The 26,876-nt window shown below is 34.0% G+C and overlaps 2 protein-coding genes and 2 long non-coding RNA genes across 6 annotated transcripts; all 4 read right to left on the reverse strand.

Annotated features, from left to right (window-relative positions):
• Positions 1–348: 348 nt before the first annotated feature.
• LOC146934389 (uncharacterized) lies at positions 349–11,614 on the reverse strand. Of its 2 annotated transcripts, none has more exons than XM_085706275.1 (5): positions 11,453–11,614; positions 9,017–11,099; positions 7,920–8,001; positions 999–1,053; positions 349–629 (listed from the first exon to the last, which is right to left on the reverse strand). In XM_085706275.1, the coding sequence occupies exons 2-4, from the start codon at positions 11,085–11,087 to the stop codon at positions 1,032–1,034; spliced, it is 2,175 nt and encodes a 724-aa protein (XP_085562401.1). In that variant the 5' UTR covers positions 11,088–11,099; positions 11,453–11,614; the 3' UTR covers positions 349–629; positions 999–1,031. The 2 variants fall into 2 exon arrangements, with proteins under 2 accessions (XP_085562401.1, XP_085562402.1); XM_085706276.1 differs by having other exon boundaries at positions 9,017–11,094; positions 11,453–11,579.
• LOC146934390 (uncharacterized) lies at positions 4,888–5,800 on the reverse strand. Its single transcript, XR_015007751.1, has 2 exons — positions 5,372–5,800; positions 4,888–5,069 (listed from the first exon to the last, which is right to left on the reverse strand). It is a non-coding gene; the product is annotated as an uncharacterized LOC146934390 (long non-coding RNA).
• On the reverse strand, positions 6,525–7,195 carry LOC146934391 (uncharacterized). The gene is made up of 2 exons (XR_015007752.1): positions 7,009–7,195; positions 6,525–6,706 (listed from the first exon to the last, which is right to left on the reverse strand). It is a non-coding gene; the product is annotated as an uncharacterized LOC146934391 (long non-coding RNA).
• Positions 11,615–13,233: 1,619 nt separating the features above from the next.
• On the reverse strand, positions 13,234–19,277 carry RPN13 (regulatory particle non-ATPase 13). 2 transcript variants are annotated; one of them, XM_085706279.1, is made up of 14 exons: positions 19,186–19,277; positions 19,023–19,075; positions 18,702–18,794; positions 18,481–18,540; positions 16,772–16,810; positions 16,613–16,687; positions 16,445–16,511; positions 15,180–15,261; positions 14,889–15,007; positions 14,779–14,802; positions 14,389–14,483; positions 14,235–14,312; positions 14,097–14,151; positions 13,234–13,664 (listed from the first exon to the last, which is right to left on the reverse strand). In XM_085706279.1, exons 2-14 carry the CDS (start codon positions 19,059–19,061, stop codon positions 13,540–13,542), a joined length of 951 nt encoding a protein of 316 aa, XP_085562405.1. In that variant the 5' UTR covers positions 19,062–19,075; positions 19,186–19,277; the 3' UTR covers positions 13,234–13,539. The 2 variants fall into 2 exon arrangements, with proteins under 2 accessions (XP_085562405.1, XP_085562403.1); XM_085706277.1 differs by having other exon boundaries at positions 19,023–19,073; positions 19,183–19,277.
• Positions 19,278–26,876: the final 7,599 nt, after the last annotated feature.

Here is a 26,876-nt window from a genome sequence, read left to right on the forward strand (position 1 = left end):
TGAAAAATAGTTTAAATGGGTGTTATATTATTTTCGACAATATTGTGTATATTTTCTGCGGACAATTTACCCTCAAAATTAAGTGGATAATGTGAGTTTTTACCCTGTCCATCGTGAGTATTTTTTGTGGGTACTCGATATGTATGGGTGCAAATGCCATCAATGATGGTTTGGATTTTAGTAATCATGTACTCACTATATGAGAAAAGCTAGGTAGGAGATACTAACACAACATATTGTCACCAACTCACTATATGCTTCCGAGCTTCTAACCTTCTGAGACACGGTCATGCAGATTATGATATAAAATTATGGGTTTGGATTTTATTAATCATGTACTTCAATCCATAGCCATCAAAGATCTCAATTAAATTAAAACCATTAAACTTTTGTTTGAAAAATAGCCACAACAACAACAACAAAAAGAAAACAGTTTCTTGTATCTGTATAAGCAATAGTGAAAAAAGAGATGCCAATAGAGCCACGCTACTGAAACTCATCCATAATGTCAAATTGCCAATTATGGTTACGAGACTAAGATCTTAAATCCTGATAATCTTGTCTGAATTCCTCAGACTTGGAAACAGAACCCTCAAGAGCCTCGACAAAAGACAAAACCGTGAACTTGTCTGCAAAGGAGGAAAATTGAATAAGCAATATTAAATAATAAAAGCCAATATGCAGAAAGTAGTTCCTTGTATCTTTTTTTCTTTACTTTCTTGTTTCCTTATTCTAAAACACATGAGCAGAAGTTTGAAACAATCCAATTATTGTGATCAGTATCATTTCCCTTATAAATGCCACTATATGATTAAGCTATCTCAGAAGAACTCACTTTATATTGTACAATCTTATTCTATCATACCGAATACAACATATCCTACAACACCCTAAATTGGAGAAGAAACAACTAAAGCTTGCATCACTAAATATACATTCATCAAAATCAATAATAATTAAAGCAAAGGCTAAAGAGTGTTAAAACACTACATACTTACATTTACTTAGATCAATACCAAACCGAGACAAAGCTATATGTCCTTTACAAAGTACCTGTAGCAATAAACAAAAATATGAACACTTATCTGCTGAAATGAAATGTAACAAAGAAAAGTGAAATGCCACAGTCTTACATAAGTTGTTTTTTTTTAATGTATGTTAATGTATGTTAATTGTTATGTTAGTATTTTTCTCCTTGCCAGGACTTGAACCCTGGATCATTAATCCCTTAGCTCAAACCAGTTGAGCTACTGCACACACACAGAGAGTCTTACATAAGCAAATGAATCTACTTGCTTAAAATCATGCGCTGTTTGGTGTTTGATACATTGGCTGACCAAGATGATACAATTGGTAGTGGAAAATAGTTTAAAACATGGCATTCAGGTTAGTTCTACTCTTAAGGCTTTGTTTGCGAGTTGGGTTTTGGAGGGGAAGGGAGGGGAAGGAAAGGCTTATGGAGAGGTAAACCCTTGTTTGCGAGTTTTAAAAAACAAGGGAAAGGTTTTGGGGGGTTTAGAAGGGCTTCATTTGTTCAATTTTAAAGTTCCCCCAAATTGGGGGGTTTTGGGGGGTTAAGCATATAAATTGACAATTTTGCCCTCATAATAATTTAAATTGACAATTTTAAATATAACCTAATTATTACGATCTCTTTTCAAAACAACTTTTTCTAAACAGCTTATATATCAAAAACAGCTTATTACAACCTCTTTTCAAAAAACAACTTATTTATGCAAATTAGCTTTTAACGACCTCTTTTTCAAAATCAGCTTATTCAAAACAACTTATTCATCAAAAACAGCTTATTACGATCTCTTTTTCAAAAAACAACTTAATGAAAACAACTTATTCATCCAAAACAGCTTATTACAATCTCTTTTTCAAAAACAACTTATTCAAAACAGCTTATTTATCCAAAACAGCTTATTACAACCTATTTTCAAAAAACAGCTTATTCAAAACAGCATATTTATGCAAAATAGCTTATTACCACGTCTTTTTCAAAAACAACTTATTCAAAACAGCTTATTTATCCAAAACAGCTTATTACGACCTCTTTTCAAAAAACAACTTATTCAAAACAACTTATTTATGCAAAACAGCTTATTACCACGTCTTTTTCAAAAACAGCTTATTCAAAATAGCTTATTCATCCAAAACAGCTTATTACGACCTCTTTTTCAAAAACAGCTTATTGAAAACAGCTTATTTATGCAAATCAGCTTTTAACGACCTCTTTTTCAAAATCAGCTTATTCAAAACAGCTTATTCATCCAAAACAGCTTATTACGACCTCTTTTTCAAAATCAGCTTATTCAAAACAGCTTATTACGACCTCTTTTTCAAAAACAGCTTATTGAAAATAGCTTATTCATCCAAAACAGCTTATTACAATCTCTTTTTCAAAAACAACTTATCCAAAACAGCTTATTACAATCTCTTTTTCAAAAACAACTTATTCAAAACAGCTTATTTATACAAAACAGCTTAATACGATCTCTTTTTCAAAAAACAACTTATTCAAAACAACTTATTTATACAAATTAGCTTAATACGATCTATTTTCAAAAATCAGCTTATTCAAAACCGCTTATTTATGCAAATCAACTTTTAACGACCTCTTTTTCAAAATCAACTTGTTCAAAACAACTTATTCATCCAAACCAGCTTATGACGACCTCTTTTTCAAAAACAACTTATAAAAAACAGCTTATTCATCCAAAACAGCTTATTACAATCTCTTTTTCAGAAACAACTTATTCAAAACAGCTTATTTATCCAAAACAGCTTATTACGACCTCTTTTCAAAAAAACAGCTTATTCAAAACAGCTTATTACCACGTCTTTTTCAAAAACAGCTTATTCAAAACAGCTTATTTATCCAAAACAGCTTATTACAACCTCTTTTCAAAAAACAGCTTATTCAAAACAGCTTATTTATGCAAATCAGCTTTTAACGACCTCTTTTTCAAAATCAGCTTATTCAAAACAGCTTATTCATCCAAATCAGCTTATGACGACCTCTTTTTCAAAAACAGCTTATTGAAAACAGCTTATTCATCCAAAAGAGCTTATTACAATCTCTTTTTCAAAACGTGGTTGGATAAATAAGTTGTTTTGAATAATTAGTTTTTGAAAAAGAGGTCGTAATAAGTTGTTTTGCATAAATAAGTTGTTTTGAATAAGTTGTTTTTTGAAAAGAGATCGTAATAAGTTGTTTTGCATAAATAAGCTGTTTTGAATAAGCTGTTTTTTTGAAAAGAGGTCATAATAAGTTGTTTGGATAAATAAGTTGTTTTGAATAGGTTGTTTTTGAAAAAGAGATTGTAATAAGCTGTTTTGGATGAATAAGCTGTTTTCGATAAGTTGTTATTGAAAAAGAGGTCGTAATAAGCTGTTTTTGGATGAATAAGCTGTTTTGAATAAGATGATTTTGAAAAAGAGGTCGTTAAAAGTTGATTTGCATAAATAAGCTGTTTTGAATAAGCTGTTTTTTGAAAAGAGGTTGTAATAAGTTGTTTTGGATAAATAAGTTGTTTTGAATAAGCTGTTTTTGAAAAAGACGTGGTAATAAGCTGTTTTGCATAAATAAGCTGTTTTGAATAAGCTATTTTTTGAAAAGAGGTTGTAATAAGCTGTTTTGGATAAATAAGCTGTTTTGAATAAGTTGTTTTTTGAAAAAGAGAGTGTATTAAGCAGTTTTGTATAAATAAGCTGTTTTGAATAAGTTGTTTTTGAAAAAGAGATCGTATTAAGCTGTTTTGTATAAATAAGCTGTTTTGAATAACTTGTTTTTTAAAAAAGAGATGGTAATAAGTTGTTTTGGATAAATAAGTTGTTTTTGAAAAAGAGGTCGTAATAAGTTGTTTTGCATAAATAAGCTATTTTGAATAAGTTGTTTTTTGAAAAGAGATCGTAATAAGTTGTTTTGTATAAATAAGTTGTTTTGAATAAGTTGTTTTTTGAAAAAGATATCGTAATAAGTTGTTTTGTATAAATAAGTTGTTTTGAATAAGCTGTTTTTTAAAAAAGAGATCGTAATAAGCTTTTTATTTTTATTTTTATAAATAAGCTGTTTTTTAAAAATAGATCGTAATAATTTATTTTTTATGAGATAAGTTGTTTTTAATTAATTTCAAGATAAATTACAAAGTAGAACACAATGTATTGTTTTTAAGAGAAAAAAGGGTAAAATAGTAAAATTATAACATAAGCCCTCCATTTCCTTTCCTTGTTGGTTTTTTAACTCACAAACAAGGGGAAGGTTTTCCCTCCTTTCTCCCTTCCCTCCCTTTCCTTCCCTTCCCCTCCTTAGCCTTTCCTTTCCTTCCCCTCAAAACTCGCAAACAAAGCCTAAGAGAAGTTTTATAGCAGGATTTATCCTTGCCAGATCTACCTGACATTGAATCTAAGCTTGAGTAACGATTATTCTGTTTTCAACTGACATTTTGCCTACAAAAGGCAAAGTTACATGATTCATAGCAATGCCTTGATGATTCTGTTTTGAATCAATCTGAGGCACACGAAAAAAGGATATAAATTATAGGCTTAAATATGTGTCCAGTCCCTGCAAATAAGCCGCAGTTGAATTTTAGGCCCTGTACTTACTAATCCTCCCAATTTGCCACTGCAAATATTAATCACTTATAATTTGGTCCTAATCACGTTTTTTTGATGAGGTGGACGCTGATTAGCAACGTGGCGCTTATGTGGCTACTGGTGACTGGGTATGACTCAAGACACGTCAGCAAGACACATTTGAAATGACTTTTTTGCCCTCAATAACTTCAATTTTGTGTGAAAAGACAATAATACCCCTTTCTTCTTCCTTCTCCCTCCCTCTCTTCAAAAACCAGTAGAAAAAAATGGCTTTCCCAATTGTCCTTTACTTCCAAAAACCAAAATCATAAACATAAATTCACAAACAAACACATGAATATTAGAAAAGAAAGAAGAGGAAAAATCCAGAGTTCAAAAGCTGAGAAAAGTTTGCCGAGTTCCTCATCATTCTTAACAGCAAGCTGAATGTGCCATGGAACAATCCTATTTCCAGCCAATTCCAAAACCTAATCAACAAAAAATTGAGTTTCTAACTTTCAATTATGAAATTCATAGAAACTCCTTAAAAACAAAGACAAATCGATTGAATTAGTATATTGTTACGTGGTGGGTGCCATTGTTTTTCTTTTCCTTTTCACAACATTCCATTAACATTTCAAAATTTTCTTTTCATTGTTCACACATTCCATTCACATTTCCAACTTCAAAATTGAAACGTAAGATGGGAGAAACTGCAAAAAGTAACATTAGAATCATGTTTTAAATTGTGCGGTTACGCCATGATAATAATTGGAGAAAAGAAACAAACCTCGACAGCGAGATACTCGAGGACGGCGGAGAGATAGACATGAGCTCCGACACCAACATGTCCGGCGTATTCATCGCTGGATTCAAGTTGGACGGTGGCGCCGACGAGTGAGCAGCACTGATTGCTTGCTGAGCCATTTCAACTGATGTTTGAAATCCAAAAGATCTATCGATTTCAATTCAATTTTCTGCAACCTTTCATAAGATTAAACTAAAAACCCAAATCGAAATAGACTCAATTCAGCAATATATCTCGCAGATTAGGGAATTAGGTTGAATTCAACAATCACATATTAGGGATTGATGAATAGTTAGTAACGATGGTGGTGGTGGTTGGGGGGGGGGGGGGGTGTCGTTGGTTTCATTGGGAGAAGAAGAGAGGAGAGTTGCTGATCCAATAAGAAGAATAGGAATGAGAAGAAGATGAAGACAATGTATTGTTTTTAAGAGAAAAAAGGGTAAAATAGTAAAATTATAACATAAGCCCTCCATTTCCTTTCCTTGTTGGTTTTTTAACTCACAAACAAGGGGAAGGTTTTCCCTCCTTTCTCCCTTCCCTCCCTTTCCTTCCCTTCCCCTCCTTAGCCTTTCCTTTCCTTCCCCTCAAAACTCGCAAACAAAGCCTAAGAGAAGTTTTATAGCAGGATTTATCCTTGCCAGATCTACCTGACATTGAATCTAAGCTTGAGTAACGATTATTCTGTTTTCAACTGACATTTTGCCTACAAAAGGCAAAGTTACATGATTCATAGCAATGCCTTGATGATTCTGTTTTGAATCAATCTGAGGCACACGAAAAAAGGATATAAATTATAGGCTTAAATATGTGTCCAGTCCCTGCAAATAAGCCGCAGTTGAATTTTAGGCCCTGTACTTACTAATCCTCCCAATTTGCCACTGCAAATATTAATCACTTATAATTTGGTCCTAATCACGTTTTTTTGATGAGGTGGACGCTGATTAGCAACGTGGCGCTTATGTGGCTACTAGTGACTGGGTATGACTCAAGACACGTCAGCAAGACACATTTGAAATGACTTTTTTGCCCTCAATAACTTCAATTTTGTGTGAAAAGACAATAATACCCCTTTCTTCTTCCTTCTCCCTCCCTCTCTTCAAAAACCAGTAGAAAAAAATGGCTTTCCCAATTGTCCTTTACTTCCAAAAACCAAAATCATAAACATAAATTCACAAACAAACACATGAATATTAGAAAAGAAAGAAGAGGAAAAATCCAGAGTTCAAAAGCTGAGAAAAGTTTGCCGAGTTCCTCATCATTCTTAACAGCAAGCTGAATGTGCCATGGAACAATCCTATTTCCAGCCAATTCCAAAACCTAATCAACAAAAAATTGAGTTTCTAACTTTCAATTATGAAATTCATAGAAACTCCTTAAAAACAAAGACAAATCGATTGAATTAGTATATTGTTACGTGGTGGGTGCCATTGTTTTTCTTTTCCTTTTCACAACATTCCATTAACATTTCAAAATTTTCTTTTCATTGTTCACACATTCCATTCACATTTCCAACTTCAAAATTGAAACGTAAGATGGGAGAAACTGCAAAAAGTAACATTAGAATCATGTTTTAAATTGTGCGGTTACGCCATGATAATAATTGGAGAAAAGAAACAAACCTCGACAGCGAGATACTCGAGGACGGCGGAGAGATAGACATGAGCTCCGACACCAACATGTCCGGCGTATTCATCGCTGGATTCAAGTTGGACGGTGGCGCCGACGAGTGAGCAGCACTGATTGCTTGCTGAGCCATTTCAACTGATGTTTGAAATCCAAAAGATCTATCGATTTCAATTCAATTTTCTGCAACCTTTCATAAGATTAAACTAAAAACCCAAATCGAAATAGACTCAATTCAGCAATATATCTCGCAGATTAGGGAATTAGGTTGAATTCAACAATCACATATTAGGGATTGATGAATAGTTAGTAACGATGGTGGTGGTGGTTGGGGGGGGGGGTGTCGTTGGTTTCATTGGGAGAAGAAGAGAGGAGAGTTGCTGATCCAATAAGAAGAATAGGAATGAGAAGAAGATGAAGACAGGGGTAAAACCGTCTTTTCAGCGTAGGCTTTCTCATTAAGGGCAAAAATGACCTTTCATGTTTGTTCTGCTGACGTTGCATCACTCATACCCAGTCACCACTTGACACGTAGGCGCCACGTTGCTAATCAGGGTCCACCTCATCAAAAAAACGTGATTAGGACCAAATTATAAGTGATTAATATTTGCAGTGGTAAATTGGGAGGATTAGTAAGTACAGGGACTAAAATTCAACTGCGGCCTATTTGCAGGGACTGGACACATATTTAAGCCTAAATTATAAACCCATATCTAATGACTTCTTACAAAGAGGTACCGTGTTATTATATTTGGTTAGTGCACTATCTCTAACAGAAAGGTCGTATTATATCTAGCAAATGAGTCAAATGGGAAGTATAACAAATAGATGGTAGAGTGAGAAGATCGAAAGATTGAGTAAACACAGAAGACACATGAGCATGCATCTGAATATCCAAAATCAATACCTAGATGAGATGTCATCCTCAATCATATCTTCAGCAACTTGAAGCGGAAGGTATCCATCAGATTCTTCTTTGCCGAGTAATTCTGCTAGTGAATAAACAGTTACCCTTTATTTTTAGTAATAAAATTTCATACACACCATACATTTTGATTTGGCGATTTGCCTATGTCACTTTGAAACAACTATGAACTTATGCAGGAGTCGAAACCGAAAAATAGGTTGCAAACTTCCAAAAAAAAAATCTGCAACATTCTAAACACATCTTCTGCTCTACATAATTAATCATGGTTTTACGATTTACCTAATATGCAGTGATTCATGAAATTTAAGATTCATTAAACTTCGTATGTGTAGGATTATATGGAGTCATCTCAGACTACTGATCCTAAATGTGAAAATATGCGAGCTATCATAATCAACAAGATGAAACAACCAAACATAATCAATGAGGAATGTCTTTTGTATTGTATGTTCCGATAAAACTAATAACACACTGAACAAAAACAAAAGTCCAAATCAACAAAAAGTATGGATGCCGTTAATTCCTTATGCGCTCAATGAAATATCCAGTGCCACTACATGTTCACTATGCACCTAATACAAACTTATCACTAGAGTACAAAACAGTGCTTGCAAAACACCAGGATTCGTTGCTAAGTTGTTGGGTTTGCAACTAAAATGAAACAAAATGCAACTTCACTCTCTTCAAAATGCTACTTCCTTTATTTCAGAACAATATTTAAAAATAGATACGAAAAAAATGTTGTCCTTGCTTCTTTGCTTTCGCGTATGATAAAAAGAAAACAGTTTCACAACGACATTTAAGTATGTTTAAAATACCAGTATAAATTGATAATCAGATTCGTGTATCTGTAAGTCAATGTCAATAAGAAGTAGCATCTAATTATCTAGATGTATATTAATATCAAACTTCTTGATCAATCCCATGAAGCAACTAATAAAACTGCTTCTCTGAAATTCTATAAATCTTTCTCAAGTGAGCAGAATTGCAGGAATGTCCAGTGACATAAGGTTTAAGCTAACTGAAAGGAAGCTCAATACTTTTACAATTCAAATCAAAAGCAGAGATAGAGTTACCTGATGGTCTGGTACTGCAATCATTTACAGAGCTACACGGTTGTGAGTCATTGTGCTCTTTGAGTGACTCGAGATCATGAATAATTGAATTAAAAGTAAAACCTTTAGCAATCTCCTTTTCAATGTAAATTATCACGCCGTCTGCTAGAAAAGCATCTTCACTCATGTTCCGCAACATACTCTTGAAAATTTCCATTCCTGAAAAAGATCTTTCGGTTGTAGCAGTAAAAACGGGAAGAGTCATGATAAGACGGAGTAATTTGTCAATCAGACAGTAAACTTCTGACTTTTTTGTTGCTGCCAAACATGTACACAATTCTTGGATAGTTGATAAATTCTTCAATTTTGAATCTTGACGAGCATCAATAATGAAATGCTGAAGTTGACATCGTAAATTAAGCATCTCCTGCTCATTGAAATCCATGGGATAATATTTTTCTACAAGAGTGCAAAGATGATCAATGTTAAAAGCTTTGTAAGTATCCTTAGGAACCAAGGCACAACTTAGGGTTAACAACTCCATTGCTTGGTCGCTAAACCTGCTATTCAACTCTTGTAATTGTTTGTCAATGGCAATGGAAAACACTTCTTCCCTGTAATAATGTTCTATTGTGATGTGATCCTTTTGGTGATTAGAGCGCCATGCAGGTCTGGCTACATACGGAGCTTTCAATTGAGGAACCTCAATACCATTTTTATCACAAAAACATGTCACACTTTTTAACAACTTACTCCAGCCATTTTGTCTCATGTTTTGAAGCAGCACTTTGGTAGAACGAACTATATGCTTGACATTAACAACATTTGGATTTTGTTGTTGTAAAGCTTGACAAAGAATATCAGTTATCCCCATAATATTTCTCATTAAATGCAAGATCAATACAAACTCAAATGCAGTCAAGTTATCGAAAGCAATAGAAGCATCCCCACTTTGACAATAAGTTGAACCATCATTGGTCAGTTTTTCTAAAAGAGAACAAGTTTCACCATACATGTTTATCAAGCTACAAATAGAAGGAAAATGTGACCTCGAACGAGTTTGCAAAGTAAAATTCTCCCCTTCGCTGGTTTCAAGCTCATTGATCTCTAGCAAATGTGCAATTTCATTTAACTTGGCAGCAAGTAACTCATCATGGGGGTTACTACAAGAAGAGAAAAAATCTACAATAGAATTCAATTCAGAAAAGAACTGGTAAATTGGAATAACTTCTGACGATGCACAAACCAAGGCAGGCTGCAACTTATGAGCAAAACAATGCATATGGTATGCAGAAGGACATTCATTCAAAAATGGTGCATGTAAACCATTCCATTGTTCTCTCATTTCGCAGGTACCATCATACCCTTGACCACGAATGTTAGAAACATCAAGATTATGCTGAGAAAGTATAGCACAAACTTGTTCCTTAAGAGCTGATGCCTCAAAATTAATGTCTTTAACATGCACAATATCAAACAACCGCTCTTGTATAAACCCATTTTTATCAACAAATCTCAAAACAAGGGCCATTTGTTCCTTTCCTGATTTATCAAGAGCTCCATCAACAACTATACAAAATTTGGAATCACCAATTTCCTCACGGATATGGTTTTTCACTTGACTAGAAACAACTTGCAAGATCTCTTTTCGAAATTGAAGTGAGGCACACTTGTCAAGATATGGGCCATTTTTCAACATGGCTTGGGAAAACTCATCATTAAATGATGCATTGAGTATTGCCATTGAACTGAAAACATCTTCATATCTTTCTTCGGTGGTTTCTCCATCACCACCACAAATAGCGTGATCTTGAAATGTTAGATAAAGAACAATGCCAATTGAAGTTTGAAGAATACATTCTTGATTCTTCATAATTTGATCTAAGCTTGGCACATCAATAGCATTGTCATTATTCCCATCTTGATTCTCCTTCTCAAACTCATCACATGCAACTCTACGAACCTTGGAAAGTTGCTTCTCATTTTCTTTAATTTGTGGTTTTTCGGGTTCAGAGGTGGAAGCTATATTGTCCTCATCTTGCTGAGCAAGTTTCCTCTTCAAAAAAGAATCGAGTCTTTGATTCTTGACCATTACTTTTCTGAACTACATAGGAAAAAAGAAAAATAAAAATCTTCCCACGAATAAATCAAGAGTAAACCACCAAACTAATCCCTGACTTTGTAAAACACTCTCAAATAGGTCATTGAAATATTGCAGAAAAGTTAATGACTTTGTTAAATTTGAATCATATAAGTCATTTATGAGAGTATATAAGAGATTAATTTGGTGGTTTATAATGGATAAATCAATGCCTCATTAGACACTATACAAAAACATAATTGAAAAAACACTAAACAGAAGCTGATTTCGCCATAAAAAATTAACAATATCGAGTAACAAAAAAAAGTGAAAAGAAGAGAAGAATGAAAGTGAGAAGTGAAGAGAGGAATGAATACCTATCGTGCGTGTTCCAGGCAGCGATGGAGTGAGTAAATGGCGGGCATTACCTTTCTAAAGCAAAAGTGAGGAGACAACCACCATTCTCAACTACTTTTTTATCAGATTTTATTTATTTATGTTAATTTCAGATTGCTAAGTTATTATAATAAAATACCTTTCTAACAATCAGTTACTCCCTCCGGTCCTATTTACAAAAGGCAATTTACTTTTTATATATATTAAATAATTTATGTATTTGGTTTAGGTTCTTGACTAGATACATACATTATTTAATGTATCTAAAAAGTCAACTTTCTCTTGTAAATAGGACCGGAGGGAGTATTATAATAAAATATTATAATAAAAAAAAAATCTATTTTTAAGTCTATTGAATAAGTAATGAATATGTCCATATACTTTTAAAAAAAATAAATATGATATATATTATAGACTACATACATCGTTTATTTAATAAACCTAAAAAATGTATTTTTATTTATAATAGTGATTAGAGGATGTAAATACTTCCGTCGACCATTTTTATAAGAACATGTAACAAAAATCACATGCATTTAAAAAAATTGTTAGAAAAGACGTAAGTATAAATTTGTATCCTCTAATCACTATTATAAATAGTGATTAGAGGATAAATTTGTATGAAATGTGCTTCTTTATAAATAGTGATTAGATGATATAAATAGTATTTGAATTTATCCTCTAATCACTATTACCATTTTTATCCTCTAATCACTATTGTAAATGGTGATTAGAGGATATAAATAGTGATTAATCACTATTATAAATAATGGTAATACAAATTTATCCTCTAATCACTATTATAAATAAAAAAATTGTTAGATGTAATAAATGGTGCATTTCGAAAAGACGTAATAAATTAATCTATAAATTTTTAAATAGTTTTATATTTAAGGACAATTTTTCTCTTGTAGATATGGTTAAGAAAGGAGAGAGAGTATAAATTGTTGTCTTATTTTACATTTGATGGGCAATATTGGTCACATTTGAAAGGAGAGTATAAATCGCCTATATATCATAATTTTGTCACATTTCAAATATTTGTTTCTGAAACTATGTCATTTTATACTAAATAAGAATAAATTTTGGTAATAGACCTATCCCATTCTTACAAAACCAATCGTAAGAGTCCCGTGAACTTAACTTAGTTGGCAAAGACAATGCATAATATATACAAAGTCTGGATTCGAATCCCGGACACCACAAAAAATCAATCGTAAGGGAGAGAATATCACTGTTTATAACTTTTCAATGATTTTCTCTTTTTCAAAATGAAACTTCAAAAAAATTCAATGCACTCTCTTGGACCCACTCAACACTAGATCTTGAGTATCATGACGATAAATTCAAATCTATCGGGTTTTTCATATAAGAAATGATATTTGAACAACTGTTATTTGACAACTTTTATGACAACTTTATCTCTCATACTCACATTGTCCTTCTACTTGTGACAACTTTATCTCTCATACTCACATTGTCCTTCCACTTTATCTCTCTATTGCTTTGATTTTTGTGCCACTATCTAAATTTCTTTGTATAATTTGGTTGTCAAACAAGTTGTCACAAGAAAAGATTGTTCAAATAACATAGCTCTTTCCATATTGGACATAACACATTTTTATAAAATAAAACTAGCTTGTAAAGTAAATGGTGCAATTCTTTTAAAACATTATGTGTCTACATTTTTTTCAATGCAAAACTTAATTTGTTTTCTTCTCAATATAGTGTAAACAATAAAATGCAATGATAACATCAGCAGTTTAAACTGATACTTTAGTAGATCAATATAATTCTTTAACTGGTATAACTCCGGATGGCAACTCGACATATAGTCAAAGTGCACTTCTGATCCCATAACCTTCTGAGAGACATCGGATATTATACAGATTATGAAGAAACCGATAGATTTGAATTTTATTAATAAATCATTTCACTCTAGCCTTGAAAAATCTTAATTAAATAGCAAGCACCTTTAAATTTTCCTTTTTCAAGCAGAAATATATGTTTGCCACAAAAAACCAAGTTTCTTGTATCTATAGAAAAAAGATGAAAGTAGCCTGCCAGGCTACTTGGATTCATCCATTGGGGTACAAGATTGAGATATTAATTCCTGATCATCTTGCCTAGATTCCTCAGACTTGGAGACAGAATCCTCAAGAGCCTCCAGAAAAGACAAAACTGTGAACTTGTCTGCCAAGGGGAAAACAAAGAATCAGCAATATGAAATAATCATGTCAATAAGCCAAGTAGGAATTCTCAGAAAATATTCCTCGTATCTTTTTTCCTTCATTTTTTGTTTATTTTTATAAAAGACATGAAATATCAACTTCCTACACACGCCTGAAACCTACAAGACATGAAACTTTGAAAGAATCCAAGTATTGTACTCATTAGCAATTCTCTTATAACTGCCACTCCAGTACTAGAAAGCAAATTTGTGATATTGAAGCCTCTACCGTATACCAAATGGAAAATGTGAATAAAGGTGGGAGGAATTCTAGATGTCCCTACAACACACTAGATTGGAGAAGTAACAACTACAGCTGGCGTTTAAGATGCAAGCAATCAAAATCAATAACAATTAAGGTGGAGCTGAAGAGTGTGAAAGTACTAGAAACTTACATTTACTTGGATCAATTCCAAACTGGGACAAATCTATCTGTCCTGTTCGAAGTACCTGCAGCGATAAATATATAATCACACCGAATATCTTCTGAAATGAAATGTAAAAAAGAAAAAGGGAGGGACAGCAGCCTTTACATAAGTAAAAGAATCTACTTGCTGACGGAAAGGTGGGCTCTGCAACAACTCCAATATATCTTCTGGAGACCAAGTACCCTACATCATAGAATACTACATGAATCACTAAACAAAGGAATACGAAAAGTCAATCGCTACATTGGTATAACATTACCTCTGGTAAATAGGAAGCTAGACGCTGCTCCAATGGTAACGTCTCCATCAATGGCAATATCAGATCAGGCTTCAAAATGTCACCGAGTTCAAAGCCTAATTAAATGCAAGAAAACTGTCAATGTAGAGTGAACAACCTTTTGCTAATATTTTTTATAAAATGATGTTAAAAATCTAAACCCGTCAAACTGCATACTAATGCCCCTCATCATGGGATACAGTTTTGAATATTAAGTTGACAGCTTTAATTTTTAGAGAGCACAGAGAAAGTTGTAAAAGTAGATTGAAATTCGAATATTATCGTATGCAATTGCAATATTATCTGCTGACACATATCCATCACACAGTCTTAATAGATAGCAAGGGAATGAATACAATGCCAAGTGATTACCTTCGTCAGGATCAAGAATGCTATCTGCATATCATCAAAAAAGTAATAGGTCAGATCTCAACACAGTTAAAAGGGAATAAAAGAACATCTCTCTAAATGTAACTTATTACCTGCAGCAGGTCCAATGTTGCTCAATATTCTCTGGAGATCTGCCAATTTAACTGGACCAGAAGATGTTACATCGCTAGTTGCATCCACACCAAAGTTCGGGACAACCAAGTTTGCAGCTCTTTCCAACAAAAAAACAAACTTTTAGTGTCCAGTCAGGTAAATAAATAGATATGCAATGCACTAGTAAGGGATTTGGTAACTAAATAGCATGCTAAATGAATGATCACAAAGCTCAATTTTAATTTGCAAGCTCACGCGTCCGAAAACATTTGAATATCCAAACTAAGTACCTGGATGAGATGTCATCTTCAACCGTATCTTCAGAAACTTCAAGCGGAAGGGATACATCAGGTTCTTCTTCACCAAGGAGCTCTGTTAGTGAGAAAATGTTAATGAGCGTGTTACTCTTTACTTCTGGAGATGAAAGTTTTACTCTAACACCATACATTTAGCTATTTGCCTATGTCACTTTGAAAGGTTGCAAAGTTATGCATGAATCAAAACCAAATAAAAGGTTACCAGCATCAAAATTTTCTGTCATATTCTAAGCACCTGTGTACGTAACCATACTAATATATTTGGCTTTCACCTAATATGCATTTTTTAACGAAATCTAGGATTCATCAAACCACATATGTGTAAGAGTAAGATCATATGGAGTCATATCAAACTATTAGCACTTTAATGACAGAATATGGGGCCACCATAATCAAATGGAAATACTTTCTGTATGTTCACGTAAAACTTTTAACAAAAACACAACAAAAACGTTACTCTAAGATTTGCAAAAAGTAAGTTAAGTACTGTACACAACTGCTCCATGAAAATAAATTATTTACAAGCAATGTTGTCAATAACGGTCGTGGGTCGTGAAATATAAAATTGTATTCAAATTCTGCTGCGCTGCAGTGATATCACGCTACTATAGCCACTATTTGACAATACTTTTTACTAAATTACATTTCGCAAAACAATAGCAGTTTGTTGAAATTCTGCTATGCTTAGCCGTTATTTGACAACAATGTGCACAAGTATTCCTAAATGGTTGTTCAAAACCATACAGGGTGCTTATCCAGTGCAAGTACATACCGGCTCTACGTGGGTACCCAATACTAAGTTGTTTGGTTAGCTACTAAATGAAACAAATTGCTATCTCACTCTCTTCAAAATGCTACTTGCCTAAAAAAAAAAATTGACATGGAGCCTAGCTTCTTTGCATTAATTAATATTAAGACAATAATACTACTTCAAACTTCACAGTGATATTTAAGTACGTTGAAAATAAAAGTAGAAATTGATAAACAGACTCACGCATCTGTAGGTTCATGTACTAGTGCAAATTTAGTAGCATCCTTATTTATAATCTTGTAAATACAAGTTTTATTTATTTCTAGATGTATATTAATATTAAACTTGCAGAGCAATTCAGAAATTATTTCTGAAATTCTCTAAACCATTCTTAAGTAAGCAGAATTGCAGGATCGTCCACTGGCATAAGGCTTACACGTTAATAGAAAGGAAGCTTACAATTCAAAGCAAAAGGAGAGATACTTACCTAATGGTCTGTTGAGGTAATCATTCACAGAGCTACACAGTTGCGAGTCATTATCAGCATTAGATTCCTATACACAATAAAGGTTCAGGTAGAAAATAGAAATATAAGAACTAATCATCAAGTCAAAATACTTAGGGAGACAAGTGGATATTCAGTAATACGACCAACCTGCATCCAGAAGAAGAACTTTCTGTCATCGCTATTAAACTTCAATATGTAAACCCTTCCAGATGTTTGATTAACCTAATCAAACCAAGAATCAGAAGTCAGAATATTCAGAACCATAAAATAATCATACCCAAGATATTAAGAGTAAAGCAGTGGAACCTGCTCAAAAATAGCCTCGTTCGGAAATATTATCTGATCCTGTGTTGGCTTAGGTCAAGAAGCATCAAAATAAATACAGAAGGAACAACTAATATTTCAATTGGCATAACATACGATACATTAAAAAAATAGAATAGTTGCCAAGTCAAAATAATAGAGGTCAGGAAAGAGCAGGAATAAAGACAACAACAACACCAACAACCAAGCCTTGTCCTACTAAGTGGGGTTGGCTACATAGATCAAACGATGCCATAGTGTTCTATCAAATACCATATTTCTATCCAACTTATAAATCTTTAGATCTTCACAAGTCTTCTCTTTACATTGCCAAACCACCTAAGCCTAGTTTCCACAATATTTTCTACTATAGGTGTTACCCCAACTCTCTCCAATGTTGTCATTTATAATCCTATCTTGTCTAATTTTACCACACATCCAACTCAACATCTTCATCTTTGCTACGCTTAATTTATTTTCTTGTTGGTTCTTTACATCCTAGAACACTGTCTCGTACAACATTATCGGTCTAACATCTGTGATAAAATTTTCCATTCAGCTTGAGCAGTACTTTTGTGTCACATGAGGCTTTCCTCTATTTTAACCACCCAGCTTAAATTCCATGGTTTACATCTCCTTCTATTTCTCCGTTGTTTAGCACTATGGAATGGACCCAAGATATTTAAACCGTGTAACTTGTGGTATATGACATGATTTCCAACTTTCACAAAGTGCAGGAAGAGAGAATAACACATAAATTTGTTTGAACGTATCCTACAAAGGTTAACTTGGTTTATATGCCTTCTGTGTGAATTTAGGTACAGTGGTGCTGTTTTACAAACAATAAATTTCAAACATTAACCCAACACTTGTTCACTTCTAACAACCATATTTGTTAGCTATTAAGCTTTTTTTATAATTATCTAGTTGAGAGAAACCTTCCCCAACAGTTTCCATAGGTCCTGCAAGTAATATACTGAAACAATAGCTTTATAGGCACATATAACATTTTCTATCTTTATCATTGTGACATACTAAAGGAGGAAAGTGGAGGAGTGTTGTTGCAAGGGGGAAAAACAAGATTGTCTTTTCTAGAACAAACTGGCCCACGTTATCTTTATAAATAAGGAAACTACCAATATCCATAATAGACACACAACGAGAGAGAGAGAGAGAGTTAATAAGGACAACTCTGCACTTCTATGAAAAATAAACACTAAAGGTTAATCTGCCCCTATAAATTTCATTTACTAATAATTCTAGTAAATTTTGTTCACAAACAAATGAGAAATATTTGTTAATTACCAATTCTATTTGACCCATATAGAGTGAGTGTGTTTCAAAGGGTAAGTTGGGGTAGCTGCTATGACATAAAAGATGGTACTCGTCTTAGGTGATTCGGAAATGTGTGGAGAAGACCCATTAGAAACACCATAGTAGAGTTGAGCAGATGGAGGAAATGTTGGATCGGTCAAATAGTTGGAGGTAGGGTGAGACCAAAGAAAACTACTATATGGGAAACAATCAAAATAGATTTGAGACAAAAAATTAATCGGTCCAGCTATTCTATACAAATTCTAATCTCCTGTTTTTGCAAATCAAGTTCTTAATCCTATCAATTCTACGATGAGTCATCACTCAACTGAACATAATAGTACGTACGCCATTCAAATGAACAGCAATTATATATATTTGGGAAGAAAAAAGGATACATCTTCAACAACATTTAGTGTGCGATCAAGCCACTGAAAATGAACTAGTCCCTCCTCACCCTGAGACAAAAACAACCACTTCAACTAAAAACCAGCGGCAGTCATGGTTGAGTTGAGATAATAAAGAATAATGCTCAAACTTCAACAATGCAAATTCAAAGGGATGTTAAAAGCAAGGCAAAAAAAAAAGAAAATGAAACTAATATTGAAGCGAAGCATACCCTAGCAATGTGAACGAGTCCTTTGCGTGCATCAGGAACTACCCTTTTTCCCTCTAGTGACATTTTACCAGCACGAAACTCCAGGAGAGTTTCCTGTCAATAGACATAACAAACCGATCAATCATAGCATAAAAAATATACTACATTAACACTTCCATCCCAGATCTTCCTGGCTTAAAATTTGACTTGAAGGTTACAGTGGTAATATACTCTCTCTCTCTTTTTTTTTTTTAGTAAAGAAAAAATAAGACAAAGAATCCAATAAACGCAAAGAGCGAGCGAGCGAGCGAAAAGGAAAGTAAAAGATAAAGAGATTATTACCTGGATTGCAGGAAAAGCGTCGATGGAAGATGAACTCATCTGGTTTCAGTAAACTGCAAAAGGAGCAAGGAAAATATTAGTAACAAAATAAAGGAGAAAGGGTATTATAAAACCCTAGAGTGCGAAATATGAAGTTGGAGTCGGAGGTTGATTATTACTCAACTCAATTCGATGATGGAACGAAGCGAAGCGAAGGTATGTGAAAGTGAAAGTGAAAGTGAGGGTTCCGTTTGTTTATTCACTCAGATTTTCTCTGCCGCTCCGACCCCTGTCTTATTCTTATTCTTATTTCAACCCCTTCTTCTTTTTTTTTTTTGACGTTGGATTTCAACCCCTTCTATTCCATATAACCACGGAATTCTCATCTATCTATTTTTTTTTTTTTAATAGTAATCTTTCTTTAGCATACGAGAGTGTGAAATTATAAATTTTTTAACTTTGGTGATTCTTTTTCCCAATAATTTTTTAGATGAATTGAAATGATTATCTGAATTAAGAAGTTTTAGTCTTTTTTTTTTTTTTAGGGAACAAAATTATGATGGCGACCAAATTATATATGTGATTTTTTCTAAGGAAAAAACTAATATACATTCGACAACCATAATCCTATAATAAAAAAGTTAATTGACACCTATTTGCAAAAGCTTTTGATAGTGTCAGTTGGTCCTATTTGCAAGCCATATTACGCAAGTTGGGTTTTGCCCCCCAATGGATCTCTTGGATGATGATGTGCATATCTACTGTGGAATATCATGTAATTTTTAATGGTGATCGTATTGGTCCTATAATACCAGGGAGGGGTCTCCGACAAGGCTGCCCTTTATCTCCATACTTGTATATTATTTGTGCTGAAGGATTATCTGCCATTATTAAAAATCATGAGTTTCAAGGGAAAATTCATGGAGTTCGAATATGTCGTACATCACCGTCCATAAGCCACCTTCTCTTTGCAGATGATAGCTTTCTCTTTTGTAAAGCTACAGAATCAGAAGCTCAATATCTTAAAGGTATTCTTGCTAGCTACGAATGTGCCTCAGGTCAAGCAATTAACATGAGGAAATCTGCCATAAATTTTAGCTCAAACACACCCCAAGACATCATTTCCTCCATTACCGCCTCTCTCGGGGTTCACAATAATATTGGCAGCGGTAAGTACTTGGGATTGCCTTCTATGGTAGGTCGTAACAAAAAGGCTATTTTTTCTTATTTGAAGGATCGGATATGGAAAAAATGTCAGTCTTGGAGTGCCCGATCATTATCTCGTGCCGGTAAGGAAGTTTTGATAAAATCTGTTGCACAAGCCATCCCTTCTTATTGTATGGGAGCCTTTCTCATCCCTGCCTCGCCATGTGAAGAACTTGAGCGGATGATGAATTCATTTTATTGGGGTTCCAAAAAAAATGGTCGACGAGGTATCAATTGGATGCGTTGGGATAACCTCACACTTCACAAAAGTCTAGGTGGCCTCGGCTTTCGAAATTTGGAAGCCTTCAATCTATCTATGCTCGGCAAGCAAGGTTGGAAACTCTTATCCGACTCCTCCTCTTTACTCACCAGAATCCTCAAAGCTAAATACTTCCCTAGACGGGACTTCTTGGATGCAACCCTCGGTCATAATCCAAGCTATACTTGGAGGAGCTTATGGAGTACTCAATCCTTACTTACTTTGGGCCATAGATGGAAGATAGGAGATGGTTCTAAGATTAATGTGTGGAGTATGCCGTGGATCCGCAACCTTCCCTCTCTCAAACCATCCACTTCTCCGCCGCTACACCTAGAAGACCTTACGGTAAATTCTTTGTTCAGTGCCGACTTGAACTCTTGGGACACTACTTTGGTGCAATCTCTTTTTAATGACGCAGATGCTGCTGCCATTTTGTCAACTCCACTTTTTGCTCGTTCCCTTTCTGATATTCGAGTTTGGAAAGCCACTGTGGATGGTACATACACTGTCAAATCAGCTTATCGGATCTGTTCTGACTTACTTCTTGCTGCCACCCCTGTCCGCAATAATCTAAGCTGGAATACTATTTGGAACTTGAGGATTCCACCCCGAATTCGATCTTTCATGTGGCGCCTTGCTCATCAATGCTTGCCTACTAGAGTAAATCTTCTCACTCGAGGCATCCCTTGTGAGGAAACTTGTGTGTGTTGCGGTATCTTAGCTGAATCACATATGCATCTGTTTTTCGTTTGCTCCAAGGCGTCAAATTGTTGGAAGCAAATTGGCCTGCACTCTCTCGTTCAGAATTTGCTCTTAACGGCACAAAACTTTTCTGTTATGATCTTTGATTTATTGAACAGGTTGTCGTTGCAGCAGCAATCCTTGGTAGCTACGATCTTGTGGAGTCTATGGAAGAACCGCAATTCAAAGCTTTGGGAAGACATAGACAACTCCTCGGAATTCATAGTTACACGAGCAAAGACTACAATTAATGAATGGAGTTGTATACAAAGAGCAAAGTTACCGATGAATAATGCGAATACCTCTCTTACTTGGAGTAAACCGCCGGAGGGCACAATCAAATGTAATGTAGACGCCGCTTCCTTCAATAATAACTCAATCATGGGGTATGGTATATGCTTCAGAAACTCTTCAGGTGTTCTCATTATTGGCAAATCCGGTTATTATTATGCCTCCACTACGGTCCTGGAAGCTGAAACCATCGGCTTGTTGGAAGCTATCAAAGAGGCCATTTCAACTGGAATGCAAGCTGTCATATTTGAAACTGATTGCAAAACAATACCTGATGCACTTTCTGTCAATAATATCCCCGAAAATGAATTTGGTGATCTCATATTTCAATGTAAGAGTCTCTTGCTCAATAGACCCGACTTTGTAGTGTCGTATGTTCGGAGGCAAGCAAATAGGGTTGCTCATAGTATTGCTAGAGCTTCCTTATGTCATCCTAGCCCCCATATCTTTAATGTTGTACCTTCTACTTTGTACTCATTAATTATGAATGAAATGGCTTAATATAGCCTTTGCTCAAAAAAAAAAAAGTTAATTGACACTATACTTTAGAAACAGTTAAACAATTGTGAAAACTATCAAATATTATTATTATTACTAGGGAAATGGTAACCGGTGCCCCCGGGGCACTGGTTAAGGATATGAAAAAGGAAATTATATAGTAGTTAATGCATTGAAATTGTGTAATTAATTTATAATAAAGTCAAAAACAGTTTCATTTTATGGTAATAATTCCCTTTTATGGTATACTTAACCAGTGCCCCGGGGCACCGGTTAGCCGGACCCTTATTACTATTGTTAATCAAATATCAAAACGCAAGTACAATTTTAATCTCCAGCATACAAAACCAACATTGATGCAAATAATAATCACCTAAGATAGCCTTACGCATCCATCGCTTACAGCCATCATCGTGTATGCATGATGTAATGAGTTCTTATTAGCATGCAACATTTTGACCAATACACCGATGCATATCTTGTCGCTCTGAAATTCACACATGCACAACAAGACATTCCTATTTACATCATGCTATGTTCATGTTGCTCAAATAAAAGATCCAGATTTTTAGATCTTTTTCAATCAGTGAGATATAATAAAAATGAACCATTTGTAGGTGAGTTATAAAAAGGAGAGATAAGTTCAAGAAAATTATAACAACGGATATAAAAAAATGTAGAAGTAAAGGGATGGTGAATAAGTAATTGTCTTGCATTTGACCTACAAATTGTTGTGATACTATTTTCTTTAGGTCTTAATTCTTCAATCCATGATTTCGTTCCCCAGTAAATGCGATAAAATGGATAAAGATAAATATTAGTTATGCAAACCACGAATGCCTAAAGTAAGGTTAAATTTGAAAGAGACAGCAACGAACCATCACAACTAAATGATGATGTTAGAGTTATTGTTTGAGTTATTCCTAGCTAGTAAAAACACCCAAGTAATTTCTCAAGAAGGTTAGCAACAAATTAATACATAACATTTTGATCCAGCATCGTCGAAATTTATAGAATCTCTCATGATCTATTTTTTTTTTTTTTTAACAAGAAATAAAGACAAACTCTCATTATCTATTTTTAATACATAACATTATCTATTTCATCTTAGAGATGAAGAACCTGGTGCTGCAACGACTATTGATTGATGTATAACAGGGTAATCAACCATGTTTGTTGATAATATAGCATATGCTACATTTGTTTGTGGAAAGTGCTGCATCTCGTTTCTTTAACCCCGCAAAATGTAGAACAAATACGTTATTAAAATCATGGCCATTAACATAAAAATATGGTGTTGAATTAGTGATGAACCAAATGAACTATGATTCTCATGTCTAACTAGTACGATATCTTTGGTGTGATTTTTTTAAAACAACGACTAATTATATTTTATTTGACACACACATGCACGCACGTGCGTGTGTTTGTATCATTAATAATCAACTTATACTTAAAAACTACATATCTCCACGAACTAGAACAATAGTTAAATTGGGGAACTTTTTCTTTATTTACACATGATATCCTATGAGTATGACCAAGTGCAGAAAATTAATTGCTTAAAATATGAATATTTGTTCAAGGAGGCAACGTTTTATGACAGATGCATTTCTATACAATCGAACCTAAAAGAAAATTATTAATCATATGTTTAATCATAAATTATTGGGGGGGCGCATCTACATTTTGCTCCTGAGAAGAACTGTCACTGCTAGTGTGTCCTATTTTTTCCCAGGAATTAACGTAATCTTTCAAATTTATATGGTTCAAAACTCTAATTGCTACATTTAGGTGGTACATAACTTTTTTTGTTTTAGTCTTGATAGGTTGAGAAAGCAACTAAGGAGTCTTAATTATTTTTCTAAAACGTGCATAAAGTTGCATTAATTTTTCTTTGTAAGAATATCAAAATGCATCCTATTTTTTCTCAGGAAGCATAATCTCTCTTCACTTATCTTGTCGTGCATTTTACTGAAAAACGTTATCTTGAATGTTGGTCATTGTTTGTTATTTCTATATGGTGCAAATGGGGATATAATTTTATATACTTCTTTGATGATTAATTTGCATTCTCAGACACTATCAAATTTCAATGGCTTTGCATTTTAGAAAAATGTATTTGTTTTAGTGGATTAGGCTTGCTAGGCCAAATATATGATGAATTAATGTTAACATGTGCGCCAGTCATGACTTGAGATTGGATCGTGACAAAATTGGGTAAGTAAGTCCCCCGCTAGTAGATATTTCTCTTCCTTTTCAATAGAACATTTTTTTTTTAAGAAAGTTTTTTACAAATATAACAGTACGTTATTTACATTTTATGTATAATTTTAATTTTTGTCAAAAAAATGTATAATTTTAATCAAAATTTAACTAATTTAAAAAAAAAAACATTGTCCATAATTTATAGGGTTAGCGTAATAAAAAAACGGAAGGGAATAAAGCGTCTGATAGTAGTCATAGTCCTATTTATATGTTTGGATACACATTAGAATTGATTAATCGTAATATTGCAAAACATGATTTGGTGGTTTTATGAAGTTGTTTGGCTGCACAAAGTTAAAGAAATTTTGTTATCCAAAATTGATTATCGTAGAAGCATTTGGAGTTTTAGCGGCAAAGTGAATTGATTTTATTTCGATATCAAATGTTGTACCAAAATCACCATCTCCTAACAAAAAAAATTTATTTTTATTCTAAGAAGGGATAGTATTCTCTTTCTCTTCTCTCCATCTCATATTCATGTCAACAACTATTATAAGAATGATGTTGATTAGACTCTCACTCGATTTAAGTTGCTTCAATATTTCAGTGTTCACAACAGAATCAACTCATTCTCGTAGATAATCTAAATTAAATATCATCAATTACATGTTTACAAACATAAATATAATAAAACATGTATTAGTTCACCATACCTTTAGGTACTAATTAACTTGGAAGTAACTTATGGTATTTCTCGATATTTTGGATTAAGAGGTTTTGTTTTTGCATAACTATCAATCTTTATATCTCCGTTCATTCTAGCAGCTTTTACAAATTGAGTGATGTTGGCCCTTTTGCAACTGAGAGGTGTCAAGTTATCTGTTTGTTTTTATATTTGCATGGTTTTGGGGTATTCTTTAGATCCCAAAAACGTGTATTGAACTTGATTTATATGCATGCCTTCTCTCATCCATATTGTTGTTGTAGTAATTCAAATGGAATACTTAATGAGTGAATCATCAACTTAGTCCCTGAATTTTCACGCGTCGGCCAAATTAGTCCCTCAATTATGCGAAATATCAATTTAATCCCTGAATTTGTTAATTGTCAATCAATTTAGTCCTTCTGTTCAAACGGAGGGTTTACGGGGCTGACGTGGCCGTTAACCTCTCACATGTCATACGCCATGTAGGCAGGGACTAATTTGGCCGAAAATAACAAACATTTTGAAGGACTAAATTGATTGATTTGCAGAAATTTTTTTGGTTTCTTCCCAAACAGCTCTTTTCTTCCCCAACGTATCTGTCTTCCCCAATTGTATAAAATTGGAACTCTAATTAAACAATCTGCAATCTACATTCTAATATCACCTAAATTTCCTCCAATAATAAGTGGTCCAGTTCCAGTTCTTCCCCAATTCAAAAAACTTGAAACCCTAATTTTTCCGTATTGAATTTGAAAGCCAAAATCCACAAAATTTCTTGAAGTAAAACTATTTAAATTGAATCTCAAATGATGGGGGGTGGGAATATGGGAAAAAATTGTTATTAAAGTCGAGCTTCATCTTCAAGCTCCAACTTTAATGGTGATGAAAAGAGGTTGAAGATGATTCAGAAATGTAACCTTCAAATACATCCCTACGTAATATTAAAAACCATCAAATAAGTCCCTGAATTTTTTAATCATATATCAAATAGATCCTTGAAATTACAGAACACACAAATTGAAACTGAAATATTATATAGGCAAAAGTCATAGGTCATAAGTCATAAGTCTGAGAAATTACATAGGCAAAAGCAACCCAATTTTGGGGCATTAACAAGTCATAAGTCTTAAACGGCAAGTTAAGCAAAAAGAAACCCAACTATGGGGCATAATTCAAATAAGCCTAAATATTACAAATCCAAAACATCTATTAAACTCGAGGAAGCATCACTTCTTTGGAAATCCGGGAGTTGGTATAAACTCCATGAATTTAGTAGGTTGAGTCGAACCGGGTGGACCATAGGTTGGATATGGAACCCTAATCATGCCAGCAGGAGGTTGATGAGCTGGTGCAAGACCCCTCATTGGTGTTTGCTTAGGCCTATCAGCTGAAGGAATCGGTCCTCTAAGGCCATACCTCCTTGGTGCAACACTTTGAAATTGCAAAATCAATCAAATTAGTCCCTGAATCATATTACTTACTATCAAAATAGTCACTGAATTATATTACTAACTATCAAAATAGTCCCTGCATTATTTTACTTACTATAACATCAGTTCTAAAACTATAACATTTTCAGCTATTACTATACATCAGTATGCATGCAAAAAGGAGACATAACTTGAATGAGAAAAAGACTAAGATGGTTATTCATACCTTTTGCATGTCTGAGATGAAGTTCCATCCATTACGCTCATAATTTCCATTACGCCGGGGATGGTGATGATTTTGGAGGGGTGAGAATGGAGAAATTTTTAGCGGGAGGGAGAAGGGTCAAGGATGTTTTTGATGGTTCTGACTGAAATGTGAAGAAAGAGGAATATGTAATGCAGGGGCAAAATGGGAAAAGCAGGAAAAAATAAACTGAAAAGTGAAAAATGAACTTTTTCCAAATCAATCAAATTAGTCCCTGAACACGTGGCTTCCTTCTTGCCACGCGTACAAGACAACACAGCATGCAGGGCGA

Source organism: Medicago sativa, chromosome 4 (assembly GCF_051527215.1).
Source record: "Medicago sativa cultivar Bolivia chromosome 4, Bolivia_mono, whole genome shotgun sequence".
Taxonomy (NCBI): Eukaryota; Viridiplantae; Streptophyta; class Magnoliopsida; order Fabales; family Fabaceae; genus Medicago; species Medicago sativa.

What these genes read in the sequence shown, in the direction of transcription:
- LOC146934389 (XM_085706275.1), bottom strand. Translation starts at nt 11,087, where the DNA reads ATGGTCAAGAATCAAAGACTCGATTCTTTTTTGAAGAGGAAACTTGCT. An exon ending in TTGCAGTACCAGACCATCAG is followed by an intron (nt 8,002 to 9,016) that starts GTAACTCTATCT and finishes ATTCACTAGCAG; the next exon opens with AATTACTCGGCAAAGAAGAA. An exon ending in GAGGATGACATCTCATCTAG is followed by an intron (nt 1,054 to 7,919) that starts GTATTGATTTTG and finishes TTATTGCTACAG; the next exon opens with GTACTTTGTAAAGGACATAT.
- RPN13 (XM_085706279.1), bottom strand. Translation starts at nt 19,061, where the DNA reads ATGAGTTCATCTTCCATCGACGCTTTTCCTGCAATCCAG. An exon ending in GAAGATGACATCTCATCCAG is followed by an intron (nt 15,008 to 15,179) that starts GTACTTAGTTTG and finishes TTTGTTGGAAAG; the next exon opens with AGCTGCAAACTTGGTTGTCC. An exon ending in CATTCTTGATCCTGACGAAG is followed by an intron (nt 14,484 to 14,778) that starts GTAATCACTTGG and finishes GCATTTAATTAG; the next exon opens with GCTTTGAACTCGGTGACATT.